The 18,540-nt window shown below is 39.6% G+C and overlaps 2 protein-coding genes across 2 annotated transcripts in view; one reads left to right on the top strand and one right to left on the bottom strand.

Moving 5' to 3' along the window:
- Window positions 1-18,540, bottom strand: part of LOC124161021 (POU domain, class 3, transcription factor 3) — a 495,257-nt gene that overhangs the window by 289,081 nt on the left and 187,636 nt on the right. The window lies entirely within an intron of this gene.
- On the top strand, window positions 15,377-15,787 carry LOC124161403 (non-classical arabinogalactan protein 31-like). The gene has a single exon (XM_046537720.1). The coding sequence runs from the start codon at window positions 15,377-15,379 to the stop codon at window positions 15,785-15,787; it is 411 nt and encodes a 136-aa protein (XP_046393676.1).

Consider the following 18,540-nt stretch of genomic DNA (forward strand, 5'->3'; position numbering starts at 1 on the left):
CCTCCATTCCGTCTTTCCTAAAATTTTTATGTTCTTCCTCTCCAGCCCCTCTCCGCCTTTGAGTGAGTGAGATGTAAGATCCGAAACTATATTGCACTATATGGCACGAAACTATGGTGCCTTTTCGGATCGGCACTTTTTTCCGTAAAGTGCCATTTCGGGCTTGAGGAGGTTTCGTGCCATCGCATTTCGTGCAATTTCGGTTTAGTGCCTTTTCGGTTTCGTGCCTTTTCGGTTTAGTGCCTTAAAGTGGCAGCGGTCCGAAACTATTGAAATTTCGTGCTTTAAAGTGCTTTTTCGTATCGGATCACATCCCTGGTATAGACCCATGTTCACGGGATGGAAGGTCCGGGAGCTGGTTTCCAGTCGGGGAAGGTGGAGTATAGGCAAACGTGGTCGTCTGACTCCGGTAAGCATACTATCCCCTCTCTTTCTCGAAGAAAAAAATTAGCTTCCATCTCTCGGCGGACGAGTGAGCGGGTAAAGTGGGCTAATGAGGATGTACACTGATACGGCCAAGAGGGTAGGGTTGCGACCGGAGTCACCGGCTACATACGAGCGTGCCGCCGCCGTCGTGGTCATCGGAGTATGAACTCATTGAATGGAGAGAGTTGAAAAATTATGCATGCTTCATTTTTTCCCGATTTCAGAGATTATGGCTTCATCCTGCTCATTGAGTTTCCGATTCACTTAAATAATTACTGCGTAATGGTCAAGGCGTGAAATGGCATTGTATCTCATTATGATTCAGAACAAAATTCAAATCGGAGGTAATGTTCTAATATCTCCCAGCACTTTCTCGTTCCTCCCCCTCTCCGTCCATTCACCTTCTCCATTCATCTCCACATCCACGTCTCAAACGCCCCCAGTCTTCCCTCGTCCGCCTTCCTAAGTGTCCACGTTTCCGCACCGGAAAGCGCTACACTCCAGATTCGTCTCTTCACTAACCTTTTCTTTAAACTCTAACATAACGATCCTCTCATAAGCTCCTTCCTCTTCACGAACGCCTCCTTTGCTGACGCAATTCGCTTCCTGATGACCTTACTACTGTATCCGTTTTCCTCGAATGTACTGCCCAAATGGTTTAAATTGATCTACCTGCACAAGTTTTTCCCCACCTTCTTCTACCTTGACTCTCACGTTCTTAGTTCGCGGTACATTACAAAACCGTATAATCTTGGTATGATTAACCCTCATCCCATACTCCGCGCATCGTTCATCGGAAGCAATTACTAGAGCCTGCAGTCTCCTCGCTAACCTCGCTTCTTATCATCGAATCTCACTGATTTAAAAATCATTTCTCCCACTTTTACTCCAGCTTCCATATCATCCTACGCTTCCCCTAACATCTCCGCAGCGTACTCTAAAAAGCAGCGGCGTTAAGGGGCAGTGGATTCGAAACCCTAGGGCGGGCTCGCGGGGTTACTCTCCTAGACCGAAGTCTGAAGCTATAAGCTTATCACTTCTGCACCGCAGAAGGGAGAGGACAGGAAGGAAAAAGGAAGGAGGCGCCGCCGCGTTAGGAGCCCGACGACGCCTCCTGGGACGGGGTAGGGAAGGAAGGGATGGGACGAGGAATCCCGCACCGTCACAATGGCGGGCGGGTCCTACCACTAGCGAAACCAGGAAAACCATTGCTGTGCCAGTGATTTTAGAGGATTATTCCATGAGGAAGAATAATCTAACGATCGAATTGCCAGATTATTTTAGAGGATTACTCTTTGAGGAAGAATAATCCTCCAAAGGCGTTAGAGGGCAGCTCCTCTAGGATGAAGAAGGAAAAGTCTAAGGGCGACGAAGGAACGCCAGGTTATATGTGGGGAACGTCAGGAAGACGGATACGCCGAAATCAGAGTGTGGAAGGGGAGTCGGGCGACGATGAAGACGGTCCGGCACGGACGCTGAGACGGATCCTGAGGATGTGAGTGGAGCGATGCCGGCCGCCGTTCTGAAGGATGGCTATCCCTCTCCATTCCCTGGGCACAGCAGTTATACCGTCTGATTGGATTATGCGAGGGGAAGGAAAGAGGCGTCCGGGGTTAGGGATAAGAATGTATGGAACCTCGGTTTCGCTTTGGCAGTGTTTTCGTGCGTGATCTTCCCATATCGTCTGGAGGAGTCGGAGGGTGTTTTTAAGGAGGGCTGTATGGGAGTGAAACGGAGATGTGTTGCTGCTGCGTGGGGTGGGGGTTTGATTGGGAGAAGGGGAGGGTGCGAATGGACGGGGCATTCATCATGAGTCCGAGGGTGAAGGGAGGGATGGGAAGGCGGTCAAGAGAAGGATTCGGAGAATAGGACCACATGCGGGGCAATGGACTTGGTGAGGAAAGTGAGACAACTGAGTCAATTTGTGGCATCGAATAAGGGGCGATATTTGGGGAAGGGACGCAATAAATATAACGCCTTCCCCATTCCCATCTTGTCATCTTTGGCTGATTTTCACCCAGATTCGTGGCCCTACACTTGAAGGTTCTTCCACAACTTCGTTGGAGCACTTCATTTTTTTATGCGTAGACGGCTGGTGTCCTAACATCCCCTGTCACACGCCTTTTAGGCGGCTTGCGGGGTATTATGTAGATGTAGATGAAGGTTTAGACATGAAAATTACAGGCGTCTTTGGCTTCGACATTAATACTCAAAAACTTCACTGTCATCGACGTAATGGAGTTGAAGATTGTTTACAATTTCTACATCTCTGCTGAACCCCTTATATCAAACTTATGACCTGTCAGACTTAAAACTGACTTGAAGGCTTATGGTCAGACTTAAAACTGAATCTTCCAAACATTGCTGGAGAGAAAAGATGGAATTCATTAAAAGCTCCAGAATTTTAACACAAGGGACTCCTGATTTGCTTTCTAGCTCAAAAAGGGCAAAAAACTTTCAAGCGTTGATTTGCAAATGTATTTATCATCTAGTTTTACCTTATAAATTGATGATAACCTATGTTGAATGCTTATTTTTACCAAATTATATTGAAATTATCGGATTTTACAAGTATTTTACTTCATTTGATACCTATCCGTTCACTCCATCCACAGAACATAAATTATATCGGTGGCACTTCTAACATAAAAAAATTAGTTTTGCGCCTGGTAACACATTTGATTTTGCAAGTAGCAATCAATTTGGTAAAAAACTACTTGAAACAGCTAAGTTAAATAGCAATGGACTAAAGATTCACGTAATTAATTAGCCTCCACGAGCCCTACCGAATTTTGGTTCCAAAAATGAAGCATAATTCAGGATAAGACAACGGTAATTCACATTCTCAAATGCATGGCAGGGGGGCCAATTGCATTCCCCCGTCCACATCGCGCTTTTAGGACTTTTATTTTGCTATCCGAAGGCTCCACCCAATACCTGAGCCTTCGAAGAGCAGTTAAATCCTCTAGGTACCATATTAAAATAGATACTTATAATTTTCCACGATCATAAAATTTATTATGACCTTGGATTTATGCTACTACATCATCATCATCAACGTCAAGGGGTAGTTGTATTAAAAACTAGGTCGTATTAAATTTTATAAATGCGGAAAATCGCAAGTATTTATTTCAATATGGAATCATTCCACCCCATTAAGCTTGAATATTCGGATTATATTCCTCTATTTACCAGGCTACTACGCTATCGGACGCACAATCACCAGTGACGGATCTCAAGAAAAAAAACAAGTAACATTCATGAGTTTAATCTCTGCGTATAGACGATGATACTTTCACTTTAAAGAGCCGTATTTCATTGCAGATGACACGCGTGAAACTACCGTGAAAGTCAAAGGAATGCTTGATTCTTCCCCCGATATAACGAAAGAGAATGTTTTCCGTTCGCGGTTCAAGAGTTTTCACTCACACAGAAATACTATAATTATTATAACAGAGTTGGACTGCTTCACGATCAGTAGAAATTGAAAGCATACGGCATGGATACAAAAATAGCAGGGGCTCCCACGATAAAAGTCTTCTCTTAATTAGGTATCTAATGCTATTAATCAAAATACCAGATAAAATCTTAAGATTTTCCATTTGGAAAGAATTAAAAGCAAGTCTCATCAAAATTGAATAAATGAAGTTTCCGGGGAGAGTTATCACGAGAAACAATCCTAAAGCTCTCCCTCATTTCTTAAAAGCCATTTAAGGATAGAGAAGACTGAATTAGGGGTTTCTACGTCGGAATTAAGATTTGTAAAAATTAAAGATATCGAAAGCATTTTCGATGGCTATAATTAGGTTTTAATTGAAGTGTAATATAAAGTCCTCTAATGTTCTGAGTATTATCAAGAGCTCCCAAAAATACTGATTTGAGAAAATGTTCATAAAATCATAGGTACCCTGACATTTTATGCATTAGACTATCGGTATTAAAGGTGTATCAGGAGGAATCAGCAATACTTCAGGAAGTGGTCGGGGTGAATATTTAAGCGCTTTTTGCCCATAAAAATGGGGTACAACTCCTTAGCTACATAGCTTAGGCAACGAAAACATTGGTTTGGTTACACTTTGTCGTTACCATGGAATCTTGTTCTTGGATATCCTGCCTTTTCGAGATTTTATTTATAATACTATAGATTTTTAAGGACATTAAACAATTAAAGTTTGACGAGAAATTGCGATTATAATTGTCTATTGAAACAATCTTTGACATTATTTAAACGAGAGCTTTGAGCAAGCATCAACTATACAATTGCGCAATCTTATTCATTTTGAGACTCTTTCGTCCAATTTTAATTATTTTATGCCCTCAAAAATTGAGAATGTTTAAAAAAAATTATCTGGAGTATGCCTCTCTATGGAAGTGAAGCATGGACAATGACATCAGCGGAGACAGCAAGGATAGAGGACTTCGAAATGTGGTGCTACAGAGGAATGGAGAGGATCAAATGAATCGACCCAGTTAGTAATGAGGAAATCCTAAGAAGAATAGGAGAGAAGAGAAGCCTCTTGAAAACCTTAACAAGATGACGGAACAACCTTATAGGCCACATCTTGAAACATGATAGCCTGATGAAGACAATCGTCGAAGGACAAGCGGATGGCAAGAATGAAAATGGAAGACCTCGAACAAAATATATGGAACAGGTAAAGAAGGATGTGAAAGACAAGAAATCTGTAGGTGTGAAATGATTACCTGATACGAGAATTGAATAAAGAGCTGCGTCAAACTTATCTCAGGACTGTTGGCCTGTGATGATGATGATTTAATAAAATGCCGAAAAGCCTAGATAGGTACTCAAGAAAAACCGTTTTCATGGTAACTTTAAAGTCCATCAAAAAAATGATTGAGTTTTCATAGCTCACAATCAGTAGCTAAGTAGTTGAGATCCACAGTTCATGGAAAAAAATGCTTAAAATTTTCCCCCCTTACACCTCCTGAAGTATTTCAGATTCATACACTCCTAAGTACAGCTACTAAAGCAAGTACGGCTACTCAAGTAAAGTTATACAGAAAGTTATTTCAGATTCCTCCTGAAATAACCCTGTATAACAGAGAAAAAACAATTTGCTTTTGGTACATAAGAAAAAGGGGACTCTATAGTCACAACCTTGCCCGAATAAATATAATTGAAAAGCATTATAATAAAAAATGCCTCTTCCACTAGGTACATAGATCGCCAATCTCAGTGATTCTGAGACTCCTCAACATAATCCGTCACTTTCCAGTGAATCTCGTCGAAATGGGTGACCTATGGTACAGCGACACTTCGCTTACTCCGACGTAATTTCGATTGGATTCCATTAAGTGTCGATCTATGACTTCTCGTAGCCGTAAAGGAAGGGGAAAAGTCGCAAAGGGGCGCAAGGGGGGGGGGCCTAAAAGGCGGGGAAGCCTCGCCTCCCGTAGGAGCACACATTGATCGACCCAGTTCCCGAAACCAACTCGCTCCCTTGCTTCTTCCTCAAACTCCCGTCGCAACACATTTATTTTTTTCCTCTTCTCTTTTAACGTCGATTCGGCGATATTTACCGAAACAACGCCGCCTTTTCGTGCCTACACTCCCACGCGCCGAGTACTTCTCGATGGCTCGGGAGAAGTGAGTGCATGAGCATCGTGAATACCATCGTGTTGAGGCTGTGGACGCGAAACGCTAGGGCCTATATGCGAAGGAAATATATTCTATCCGGAACGCGATACTCGCGTCCGTCGTAGTGAATACAAAAAAGGATCTTTTATGGAACGGATCATTCCTTCGCGACGGTAAACTCCGACGGAGAATGTTGCACCAACGAGCGTGATATAGAAAACTATTTCAATTCGCATCAGATTTCTCGCACGAATTAATATCCCTCGTCACCCCATGAAGTAAAATACGATACTGGCGAGGCTTCGAAAGAAAAGTGAAGCTAATCACAGCATTGGTAAGCAAGTGGAACATATTTATTTTTTCCTGTAAGAAGAAGAAGCTTCGATATGAGGAAAAAAGAACTTTTAAGTGCTCTAAGAAACAGCAAAGATAATAAATGTGGTTCAGCTAATCTTTTAGTATGTAACTGCCACAGAAGTGATTTTAAAATGGATATATTAAAATTATGCGACGACCGACACGAATTAGATTCTGGAGAGCCGTTAGAAATTTTAACAATTTTTAATAATCAGGACACCACTTTCATTAAAGAATACATTTACCCATCTTTTTCCCCTATTCTTGGGTCCGTTTCACTTCTTATTTGGCTGCATGAAGAAAAATGTATACCTCTCATATTTCATTGGTTGTTTGTTTTTTTTTTATCTGGTAACGTAATGCTATTCCTAAAACTTCTTCCTCATTGGTTCTGTTCTTGGTGATGTTTCACCGGGTAATTGATAGGCGGTAATGCTACGCATAGTCATTATACTGAAACTAATTATAATCTTTGGAACACTGCGCATGATATGTTTTTCTTCATTTATTTTAACTTTCAATAACGGACATAATTTACAGTGTCCGGCGATATCTGGTGGTAATATTTTATATCCACGAGAATAAAATAAAATGGTAAAATGGGAAGTTTACCATTTTATTTTATTCTTATGGATTCAATAACGGAACCTTTTTGCCATATTGTCCTGTTAGTCTATCGCTCATAACGAGTAAGTGAGTGTATTTTATGATTTTATGTTTAAATCTACTTTAATATTTTGTACAAGTAAATTGTTTTTGTTCTTAGAGGACATGATTCCTTGAACAATAATTATCTTTCTTTCTTTAAAAATTCACCTCTTCTTCTTTTGCGTAAATAAGGTTACAGTAATAAGATAAATAGCTAATAATTTACTCCAGATAATTATGATGATGATGATAATTTATTGTAACTCGGGTCACTATATTTGAAAGAATGAGTGGTATATGTAATAGCTATTCATCCAAGAAACCTCAAAATGGAATACCGCATCGTTAAACCTGAGCTATCACAAAGACAATTGCTCGGCAAAATGGGACGTACATGAATCGGAACGGTGTGATAGGGGGGCATTTTGTAAAAAGTGTAGAGTGATATTGGTGAAGAAATGTCATTCAATGGAGAGGAAACAAACTTTACGGACGGATGGCGATAAAACGTTTGATTTCAAGATTTGGCAAAGGGAGGAAAGGAGGTAGGATAAAGTGAAACAGAATGAGATACGGGGAGAAAAACATCTGGAAGAAGAAAATAAAATATGCTGGGCGAGACAAAGAGAAGACATATGTTTGGAAAAAGGAATGTGGGAAAATAGAGCAAGATTTGCAAACACCATGTAGAGAATTTTTAGTGCGCATATTGCTTAGTGCATCTTCGTCGAAGTAAAAATCCTTATAGAATGTGTTGTGCATGGTGGATGCTGGTGTAGGTTGTATGTTGGTGATGGTTCACCCGCTACCAAATACCTCTCTAGGTGGCTTGCAGGTTAATACGTAAAGGTATATTAATTCACTGCGTGCACCGAGCTCACAAAGGAATTTATTCGAAAGTGGAGGTTTAACGACTAAATATTATTGACGGGCTTTCATTAGATTAAAACCCAAATGAAAGATTTAATGACCTCCAATTATAATTCCTTCAAGTAGAATGAGCCTTTTAAAGTACGTCATCACTAGTTACCACTTGTAAAGCAGTAATTGGTCGTGATATCTTTGCATTGAAATGAGGGTAAATGTGGTATAGAGTATTGTTATATCTCTTGGAGCACTACCACGGCCTTCGTCAAATAATATATATTTAATTTATAATGAAAAATAATAGAACATAAGTAGAAAATTGTGGCAGATAGATGGAGTGTTGAGTCTTTTTCAACAATTGCTTTTCCCCAGCTGAATGAGAATAAGGGGCGGCTGGGATGTGTAATAAATTTGCTGTAATAATAATAAATAAATATGCTACAATTATATTACGTAAGGAAAGTAAGTAAGAATATTAGAATAACAGCATATTTATTTTCTATTACTCTCCATTTATTATAAACAATACTTATTTAAATTTATAAAATAGGCAATAAAGGTTAGGTATAGCGAGAGACGAAAAAAACGCTTAAAATATGCTATTTCGTACATAACCTCACCAATTTCTCAAGGTATACACCTAGCCGCTGCTTATTCAATCATTCAGCTGGAGAATAGCAACAGCTGAAAAAGACTCAACACTCCATCTATCTATATGCTACAATTTTCAACTTATATTCTATTAGTTTTTATGATAAATTAAAATTTTGTTTGACGAAGGCCGTGGATAATGTTCAAAGTTTGAACAATTTTTTGGGGCAAAATTTTTTCGTTTCATTTGCACGCCCACCAAGTTATCAGACATAATAGAAAGTGATACCAAGTGACGGATACATATGGGGGGCGTTGGGGGCACACCCCCCCTTCCCCTTTGCTTGGCTGCACGCGTTGCCGAACTTTGCATAACCACAATTGTAACTACTTTATATCATAAGATAGCATTGCTTTGTATATGCGTATAATCAGTTTCAATAAAACTATCTTAAATTTTGTATGCAGCTTAATTATTTTTCATTACGATAAAAGTACAGGTAGCTCAAAATATCTTTTTTGCCTCCCCCCCCCCCCTTCAGTTTTTTCTGTATCCGTAACTGGTGAAACCAGTACCTTGTAGGTCGAATGTCTTTACCATTATAGAGATAATTTAATGAACTTTAATTGCAAACACGTATGGCTATCCAAAAACATCCATGAACGCTCCTATTTCATTAATATCGTCCTATTTCTTTAGAATATGTCTCTATCCACGATCAATGCACTAATTACAGACGAAAAGAAGAATCGGACATGGCCACAAGAGTTACCCCTTCATGTGCAACAACATCAGGTTAGGCCGTAATTGATGTATAACATGTAGTTATCGTCGACCAAAGCAAAAAAATCAGACGAGATTGCGTGCTAAGAAGGCAACTGGATTGTCAGAGATGAAAGATTTAATCGCGGATCACCCACGAATTTCAAAAACAAGCCAACGTGTCATGTCATATTTGAACGGAGCGATCAGAGATAAAAATTCTTTCACAAAGTTCGTATAATTAGGGAACCATGTAAATGATATTGTTTAGAGACAAATAAAACCCTTCGAAGTGAAACCACGTTGACGTTATTATCGAAGCCCATGACGAAAGTGCTTTCAAAATGCTTCATTTGCTGTTATATAAAAATCTTAGGTCACAATTAGTATACCCAGCTGCAATTACAGTTTTAGATTTTTTTGTTTATTATTAACTTAACGCTTATAGTTAGTTTTTAGTGAGGGTGAGATCCTCCAAGTATTTTCTTGACTAAATTAATAATTTTTGAGAAGGCCGTCCATGGGCGTCATTTAAGTCTTATGTTTCAACATAGACTTACAATTAGCAATCGGGGATCAATGGGATCGAATTACCCCAGAAATATTTGGGAGACACATACATTTTCATCACGGGTCAACAATCCTAAGATTTGTTTGACGCAACGCTCCACTCAATTCTCCTATCGACTATTCTTTTCTCACCTTCGTATTTCTTCCTTTTCAAATTTCTACGTATTTCTTTCCTTTCCTTCTTTATCCGTTCCAAATATTACATTCGAGGTCTTCTTTTCTAGTTCTTGCCATCCACTTGTCCCTCGACGATTGTTTTCATCAGGTGATCATGTCTCCAGTTAATACCTTTAAGGTTGTTCCATCTTCTAGTCAAGGTTTTATGAGGCTTCTCTTCCATCATCACCCACTCGTCTCAGGACTTCGTCATTACTTACTCGGTCGATTCATTTGATCCTCATCATTCATCTGTAGCACCGCGATTCGGAGACATCTATCCATGATTTCTCCACACCTCACTTCCGTAGAGTTGCTCACTCCAAATACAAGTTCTAATTAGCTTCTTCCTTACTTTCTATGCTAAAATTTCCCGTTGTACATAGGTCATTCTTTTGTTAGAATGCTCTCTTCACCTGGGGTATTGTCTGATGATGTCTTTCTTGTTTTCCCATTGCTAATTATAGCCATGTGATCGTAAGTGCAACCTCTTCAAATAAACCCCCTCCTTCGAAATTTATTATGGCATAGTTACTTATATTTTAATGATTTAATGCAAGACGACAAGTCGAAACCAAGACTACCCAAACCTACATTCCGAACAGAGAAGAGCGAAGGCCAGCGATCAGTCTATTGCGTGACCTCAGGGCTCACTCAACTCCCGAAACTTCAAGGTTAATGGAGAGTCAAAATAAAAAAAATCAGAGCATGGTCTCCCAGCCACGTAACACGCAAAGCCAGGAATACCTACGCACGAGATATCTAGAATTCACTCGGACTACCTCAAATATTCTCGAGAATGGGCAGATTATAATGTTTCGTACAACCGTGAACATGAATATGATTATTATACCGTATTTAAATGAATTCATGAGCACAAACACTAATGAATCAATGTGCTTACACAATACACATATCAAGACACCCCAGCATTCACATAAGCAATATACATTAATTATTTGAACAAAAAATAAACTGGATCTAGAAACGTTTCAATACGTTTTATTTGGCAATTAAGTAACAATAAGGAGAAAATAACACTAAGGTACGTACAAGGTAAAAAATATAATCTATCATTATGTAGCGTTTCCTGATATCTCAAACATAACCCGACTGGAAAATAAAAAGCACCTATCACTCCACCCAAAATATTTTTTACACATTTTCCTTTTCTATCGATTCCCATTTTTTTATAAAAAAACAGAATAATCACCGTGGTAATGGTGATCGAAATATTAGTAAAATTAGATATTGCAATATTGCTAATTTTACTAATATTAAGATTTTCCACCATATCGTGCCTCACATCATACAAGGTAATCGAAATGCAGGAAATAGTCCGAAATGATGAAGAATCGGTGTGATGAAATGTAAGGGGTTATCATGTTGTATAAGTACGTTAAATATAAAAGTGACGCGGACGAAAATGCACCACTAGCATATAAAGAATTGCTTACCAAAGCCGGAAGGTTCAAATCAAAAATTCATGGCAGGATCTCTTGCATCACATAATTCACTAACCTAGAATGAAGAAGAAATTATCGTCAATAACAGCGATTAGTTAATAAACAGAGAAGTTAATACTAGCAATGTGTTACAATACAATAACACGAGTAACGATGCATCATATCATAGCACTGAGTTAGGTTGCAGTAAAATGACAAAATATAATCGACGAAATAAATACCAAAAATTATCCTCAATTAATAACTTCATCCAAGATTCAAGCGTAGCACAGCAGTGAGAAAAAAACCTCCACCTATGAATTCTATATGTCTTACTTCATGGACAGGCATGTTATTTCTTCGGATAAAAATGAAATAGTAACTAGGTTGTACTTGTAAGTGATAGTTATTCTGCAAAAAAGATTCAGGGGCGGCAGTAAATAAAGAAGGGTGAGTGCATGCCTTGCCATTATTTTCACAGCCGAAGGGATAGATTAGTGGAAGGAGCTAACGATAAAATTGGGAAAATGTTTGAAGTATAACACCCATAAGACAACCATCTTTTTAAAAAATTGTGACAATAAATACTTAAAACACGTCTCATAGCACTGCATGGTTGGGATAGTTACTAGGAAGGACAATTTACCATTTCATTAACTTTTTTCATATTTATCGTTTTTTCAAGAAACCTTTTTCGTCAATTAATTTGGTTGTGTTTATTTTAGAAAGTTTTTGCGTTCATAAATATGGTAACACTTCATCTGATTATATTTTTGCGGAGACTTTTCGCTAGTTGAAGTAATTCCAGTTATTCGTCATATTCCAGCAGTATTTGGAAACAAAGGGTTCCACTTAAAAGAAATCACTAAATTCTTTAGAGTATTTATGCTGAAATATAATACCAAGAAGAAATATGGAGGGGATAGAGGTAGAGAAGAGATAAAAATAGAACGTAACGCGAAGTATTGGGAGATGGAGACGGAGGAATCGGTGAGTTTGTGATGGAAACAAAATTAGTGGTAGAAAAAAGATGTCGGCCTTCCCGGTCGAAGTAAAGATCACGTTGATTCCATTCCTTTCTTGGTCGAAATTATCATTCATGACGAGAGGCATATCGGGGTTTCCACTATCTTAAAACTATCTTCCGAGGGATTGAGTACAAGCGAAAGAGTCAATACCTCAATATCGTTCAGTGAAGCCGATCTGTGATTTCAGATATTATGTATCAAAGAAAGATACCTTTAATGTTGAAACTACCCGGGAAAAAAAAAGGATCAGACACATAGAATTACGCCAGAGTGATCAATGTGAAATGCCTCCAAAATGACTTCACTCGCTTAGTGATTCAACCCGAAGGTAAGGCGAGGATAGAGCTCGCCGCTGACTAGGTCACTAATATGCGTGTATCCTGACAAAGTCAAGCTAGGGCCCAACTTCTTTCCCGTGGTCAACTCGCATTTCGAAGTTTTTTGTTTGAGGAGTATCCGAACGCTTCATCTGAACCATGGACCCAAAGGACAAAAGCCAAGAGCTGTATCCACTAGGCTTTACGGTCCCCCAAAAAGAGCGTCGCTGAATGGGAAAGGATAAATAATTACCTTCCCTTGGCATTTAAAAAAAACCTGTCGGATAAAAAATTATGTAGTGCGTTTTTTGTAACTAAACTATGGTGAAATAAAACTTCATTATTTTTCTCCCACTGTGATCAAAAAAATTAAAGCCGAACCTTCAACACGGATAAAATATGAACACAAAATTGAATAATTAATCGATAGTTAGAATAAACAATTTTTAAAGTAATGCTGGGACTGCATAGATATAGAGGGAGACCTATGCCTATACTTTACACTAATAAAATACGTGACGCAAAATAAGCTAACAAAACTAGAATAAAAAAACAGCAATCCACTTAACCATTCAGGTTAAAATATTGCTCGTCTCCAGAGTACTGAGCAACTGGGTTTATTTTTTTACGGGAGGAGGGGAAATAGCATTCCGTTCGCGACATGAGCACTCCCTAACCAATACCAATCGAAGCCATTGCTTCCATGAATCGTGCTCTCCCGTCCCAAGACCCGGATAAATAGGGGTCGGGGGCGAATTTAGGACCATTAAAATGACTCGGATGAGGAGATGGGAAAGGGGGCAGAGGGGGGAGGGTGGGGAAAAGAATGGGAGTCCGTTTTATTTTTAAAGGAAAAAGGGGAAGTTTTGGGTTGAGAATGGTTTGGCTGGAGTGGAAAGGCAGATGAGGAAAAAAGGGGGAAGAAGGATAAGAAAAGGAGAGGTTGAAGAAAGTTTCGACATTACTTCAATCGAACGCATCGTTTAGGAAGGTTTCTACGCAATTTCAAGGTTAAATATAAATAATTATTTAAAAAGTATAATTCTTTTGGTTTTTTTCATTGTTTTTGTAAAAATTTTTGTTTCAAATTAATTTTTATTTTTCCAAAAATCAATTTTTTAAATTAATTTTTATTAATTTTTTAAATCAATTTTTTAAATTAATTTTTAAAAATTGATTTTTGAAAAATATTTTTTTTTAATTTCAAAAATTCAAAAATTACCAACTCATACAACATCCATCGAGGTTAAAAAGAAAACAAACATAGGGTTCAGAGAATGTGGGTTATTTAATCCCTTTGTTTTTCATTTTACATTTTTTGCAGATATTTCAACGAATGTTGCGCCATTTCCTTCCGTAACGCGATGAGAACTATATTACAGAACTTATTGGCTGGTTACTCAAACATTTATCCAATAACGAGCCTAGATGTAATGTTTATCATGATTTTTACGGTACAATAGAAAATGTATCATTTTTTTTCCATAGCAAAATAGTTATTCCAACATTAATATTCTTTTCTCATATAATTGACAAGTGTCGCTATTAAAGCTTAATGAAGATGCGGGTTTTCAAACGTAATTCCAAAAAATAGGTCAAAGAATGCATTTTCAAAGGATGAAGTATAAATGGTAGAAATTATTTTGAAATTTTCATGAAAATTGCACATTTTTAAAACTCATTTAAAAAATTCCATCCTTCTACGGAAAAAGGAACTTTTACGGACGGAAGTAGTTGGTTAGTTGCGGTTTTCGTTTTATAATTGACAAATCGCATTATTAGTGTAAGCACAAATTTTTTAAAAATCGTGAAATCTGCCTGTAAAGCAAGCAATGTATTAGCATAATTTAAATGGGCTGGAAACGAATTCCGAAATTTAGTCAAGGTTACATAATAGTATCGAAAATATCACCAAAAAGCTGGCCTTGGTGGCGGTGGGGAGAAGTCCTTACCACACCAGAGGTGGCGGGGTCGGGTCCCAACTAGGATGGTCACTCCTATCCAGGGAATGGATATTCGCATTAACGATTTTTTTTTTCTCCTGGCGAATATTGTTGATGAATTCTTCTCAGGTTTTCAGCCGGGTTAATTCTGTCGTATAAGCCGACGTTTCGAGAGACGACTTGTCTCCCATCATCAAGACCGTGTTACTCTATGAAAGTCCAATTTCACACCAAAACGTCGGCTTATACGTCAAAATTAACCTGGCTGAGAACCCGAGAAGAATTAATCGATAGTCACATGCGTTTGAATGCAAAGTTAAAAAGCACTCATGTAAAGTGCCAATGTTGCCGTTTTCGGTGGTGCAAGAATGGCTAAAAATAAAAATGACATGTATTTCGTTCCCCAGTGATACCTTAACAGTAAGAGAGAGGAATAAGGAGAAGATAAAGATGGAGGGTAAAGGGAGTATGAGGAGAAGATAAGGAGAGTATAAAGGGAGGGGGTAAGGTGAGGGAGGTGTCCATCCCTCCTTGCCAATCTCTCCACCCATACCCCCCCTACAGTCCCTAATCCACCCCAACACCATCACACGAGATCCAGGGCCTCTTTCCCTATACACCCCTCCCCACAACACAGCGTACCCTTCCCCAGGGTCCTCCGCGAAGATGCCAGAACCCCACCCGACCACCACCCCTTACCACCCCAACGCACACAAATACGGAGCTAACCCTCTACCCTCTCCGCTTCGAAGGCGGCTGGAATTCAAGGCACGTCCTTCCCGGAGTCCTACGGCAAAGAACCACTATCCCTCCCCGCTCATACCCCCCACACCCACTGCCATGCTCCATCCGTGGAAACCCTCCCGGGCACGCCGCGCGGCCCCCGCTATACACCCCTCCCGGCCCCGGGGCCCGACGACCCCCCATTCTTCCGACGGATCCTCTCCCGAACCCTCGGCCCGACCCCCGGAGGCCATACCTCACCAGCCCGGGCACCACCACCACCTCCCCACCCGCTTTCCCCCCTTGCCTTGCCCGCGGAGTGGTCCTACCAAACCCCCCGTACCTCCGTCCTAACACCCCAAACTCTCGATCCTTCTCAAGACCAAAGGTTCTCTCTATTTTTTTTTGGTCTTCTATCTCTCTTCCACCATACACTCCTGCTTGTTCGTTGTTGAGCCTCTCCTGTTTGCCCATACACATTTTTTTTTAACCTCGACAGGGGGGGGGGGTGGAAAAAATCGTGTGGGGAAATGCGCCATCCGCGGCACGATTTGCCCATTCGTGGTGCCCACGTGATATGTTCGTTCCCGACAGAAATAATTCGCCGCCAGATGGGCGAGCATTGGAGCAACTTATTATGAAAGCATTCTAACGATTAAGGAAGGTTTCCATGGAGTACTTAAGAAGTATTCTGGCAACCTCCCCCTCCTTGTTGTACTTCCCCCTTTTATTAACAGTAAGGACTACTCCCTGTCATTCTATCTAAATATCGTATTCTCTTTCTTCCTCTCCCTCGTCTGCCCAACATCCTCCCCTGTAACACCGTTTTCAACATCGCTTTCCCGCTAAGTAATCCCTCCTTCCATACCTTCTCTCACCGTCGTATCTCATCTAAAAGCTGGTGATGATGATACTTCCATTAATAAGACACAACATGAGACACGAATATCATGAATACAATCATCAAAGTACTGGTATATTGCAACATTGAAAAATGATTGGGAACGCATGGAGAGTGATGAAAGCAGTTCAAAAGAAGGAAAAGGTAAATATGAAAAGATGAGACGACAAGGATATAAAATTCATACCATCTTTTAGATATATATCACCTATGATAGATGGTACTTTGAGAAGGTGCCCGACCCTAGGATAATTTTTCTCAATGTTGGAATTTTCTGATCGATGCCTGGAGGAAACCCAGCGCCATCAAATGCATGCCCGTGAGGGAAGGCGACAAAGATTACGTCTTAACCCTTAACAAACAGTCAGAGAGCACCCAAGCAGGCATCGGACTTTCTTCTCAAAAATACTCGCTAAACCGAGATTCAAACCCTGGCTGTCGGACCAATCAATTCCCAATGACACCAATCAATAACAAAATGAGATGAAAATCGTAAATATACGGATCCAAGATGAAAAAATAACCCCTCATCTTGTTTGTTATCAGGTATCAACGCTGGTTAGGAAAAATGAGAGATGCATCAAACGATATTTTTATTTCCTCATTTAACGGCATAACAACAATTAGTTAGAAAAGCATCTCTCTACTTTAGTATCAGTTTTATTGATGAATTACTTCGCAGCCCCTTCATGTTGGAGGTAATATAGAGAAGATGATTCAAACATATTCTATTAGCAAAACACATTCTCTCTGCTGCCCTTGAATCATGTGATTCTTAATACCTCATATCCTACAATTCCCACCCCTCCGTTAGCTTAGCCTTTTAATTTTATCCTCGCTAATTCTTTTCCCGAAAAATCGTGACCGTATGTATGTTATCTATGGCGAAATTATCTTGCCTTTGTTACATCCATGTTTACATTAGCTCTTTCTCATTAGTTTTTTCACGCTCCCCTTTTTGTGTGGGCGTTTTCCTACAGGGGGCTTTTTTCAATAAGGAAGAAATCCAATATTATCTAAAGTTTCCTACGGTTTTTCACATCTATCCACACCCGGTAAATGCAACTTTGTTCACTTTGCATTTTTTTGTAACTTTTAAAGCATACTTGTCTGTCTCTATTGCTATAATTTGACTACATTCAATTTCAAGAGTAACTTGACAAGGTGTTCCTCTGCAAATATTCAATGTTTGACAAGGGGTAGATGAATGATAGGACTTTCTAGTCCCTATCTCGCCCAATAAAGACGAATTTTTATTATATTATTATAACTATGCTGAACTCCGCAAACATTTCCATCCGTTTAATTAAATTTACTTTACGAAATAGGCAATATCGAATGGCGGCTTATAAACAAGCATACATTTTGTCAAATCTAACGACCAAGTTTTCCATTCTATACACACAGAGGAAACAATTCGCAAAGCTTCCAGCCAGCTCGTATTCTCTTACCTCAGGTGTCCAGATTCTGTGCTAAACAATCCTCCGGTGTCAACGGTCACAAAAAAACAGCAAGTTTGACTCACAGTTCTATGCTTCATAAGCCCAGTTTGGCGGAGAGTAGCTGGTGAACGCCCCATTTTGAAACCTGGGCCAGCGGTTTTTGAGCGTAAATCCTGGTCACTTCCATTGTCTGCCGCTAACGGAGGCTAGCAGACAGGTCGGCGTCGGTTTTGAGGGTCCCTGCGCATCAATAGAAACTGCCCGATAGAACATAAAAGTATGGGGTCAACGAGTGGAAATGGTGAAGTCCACCACAGCCAGTAGGTGTCCCGCTAACAGGGCCATATTTTTCAGTTACTCCCCAAAATGAACTGAATCACGCCGTACACCTGCATGAAAAGTGCTCCGCTACCAGTCCAAGCACCGATCACGTTCACTAGAATACCTTCACTAACCGTCAAAACGGTTAACCAACTTCAAATTCATTGAACCATGAAAAAGAGCATGTAATTTTACGAAATACTTTACAACGTAGTCCTTGTGTAGGCTTTCGCGGTGTGGCGAAGAGTTTTAAAAGAAAACCTCCACCCTGAACTTTACAACGTATTTGGTAGTTGAAAAAGAGATAAATGTTAATATGCAACACTAAAAAATGATTTCACTTTCGAAAATTCATACGATCTTAGGGTATATTTCGTGAATTTTCTTTGATGTGAATAATAATAATTCAAATTTCACTCATTGGGTTCCCATTTATTGACGAC

This window comes from Ischnura elegans, chromosome 6 (assembly GCF_921293095.1).
Source record: "Ischnura elegans chromosome 6, ioIscEleg1.1, whole genome shotgun sequence".
Classification (NCBI taxonomy): Eukaryota; Metazoa; Arthropoda; class Insecta; order Odonata; family Coenagrionidae; genus Ischnura; species Ischnura elegans.

What these genes read in the sequence shown, in the direction of transcription:
- LOC124161403 (XM_046537720.1), top strand. Translation starts at nt 15,377, where the DNA reads ATGCCAGAACCCCACCCGACCACCACCCCTTACCACCCCAACGCACAC.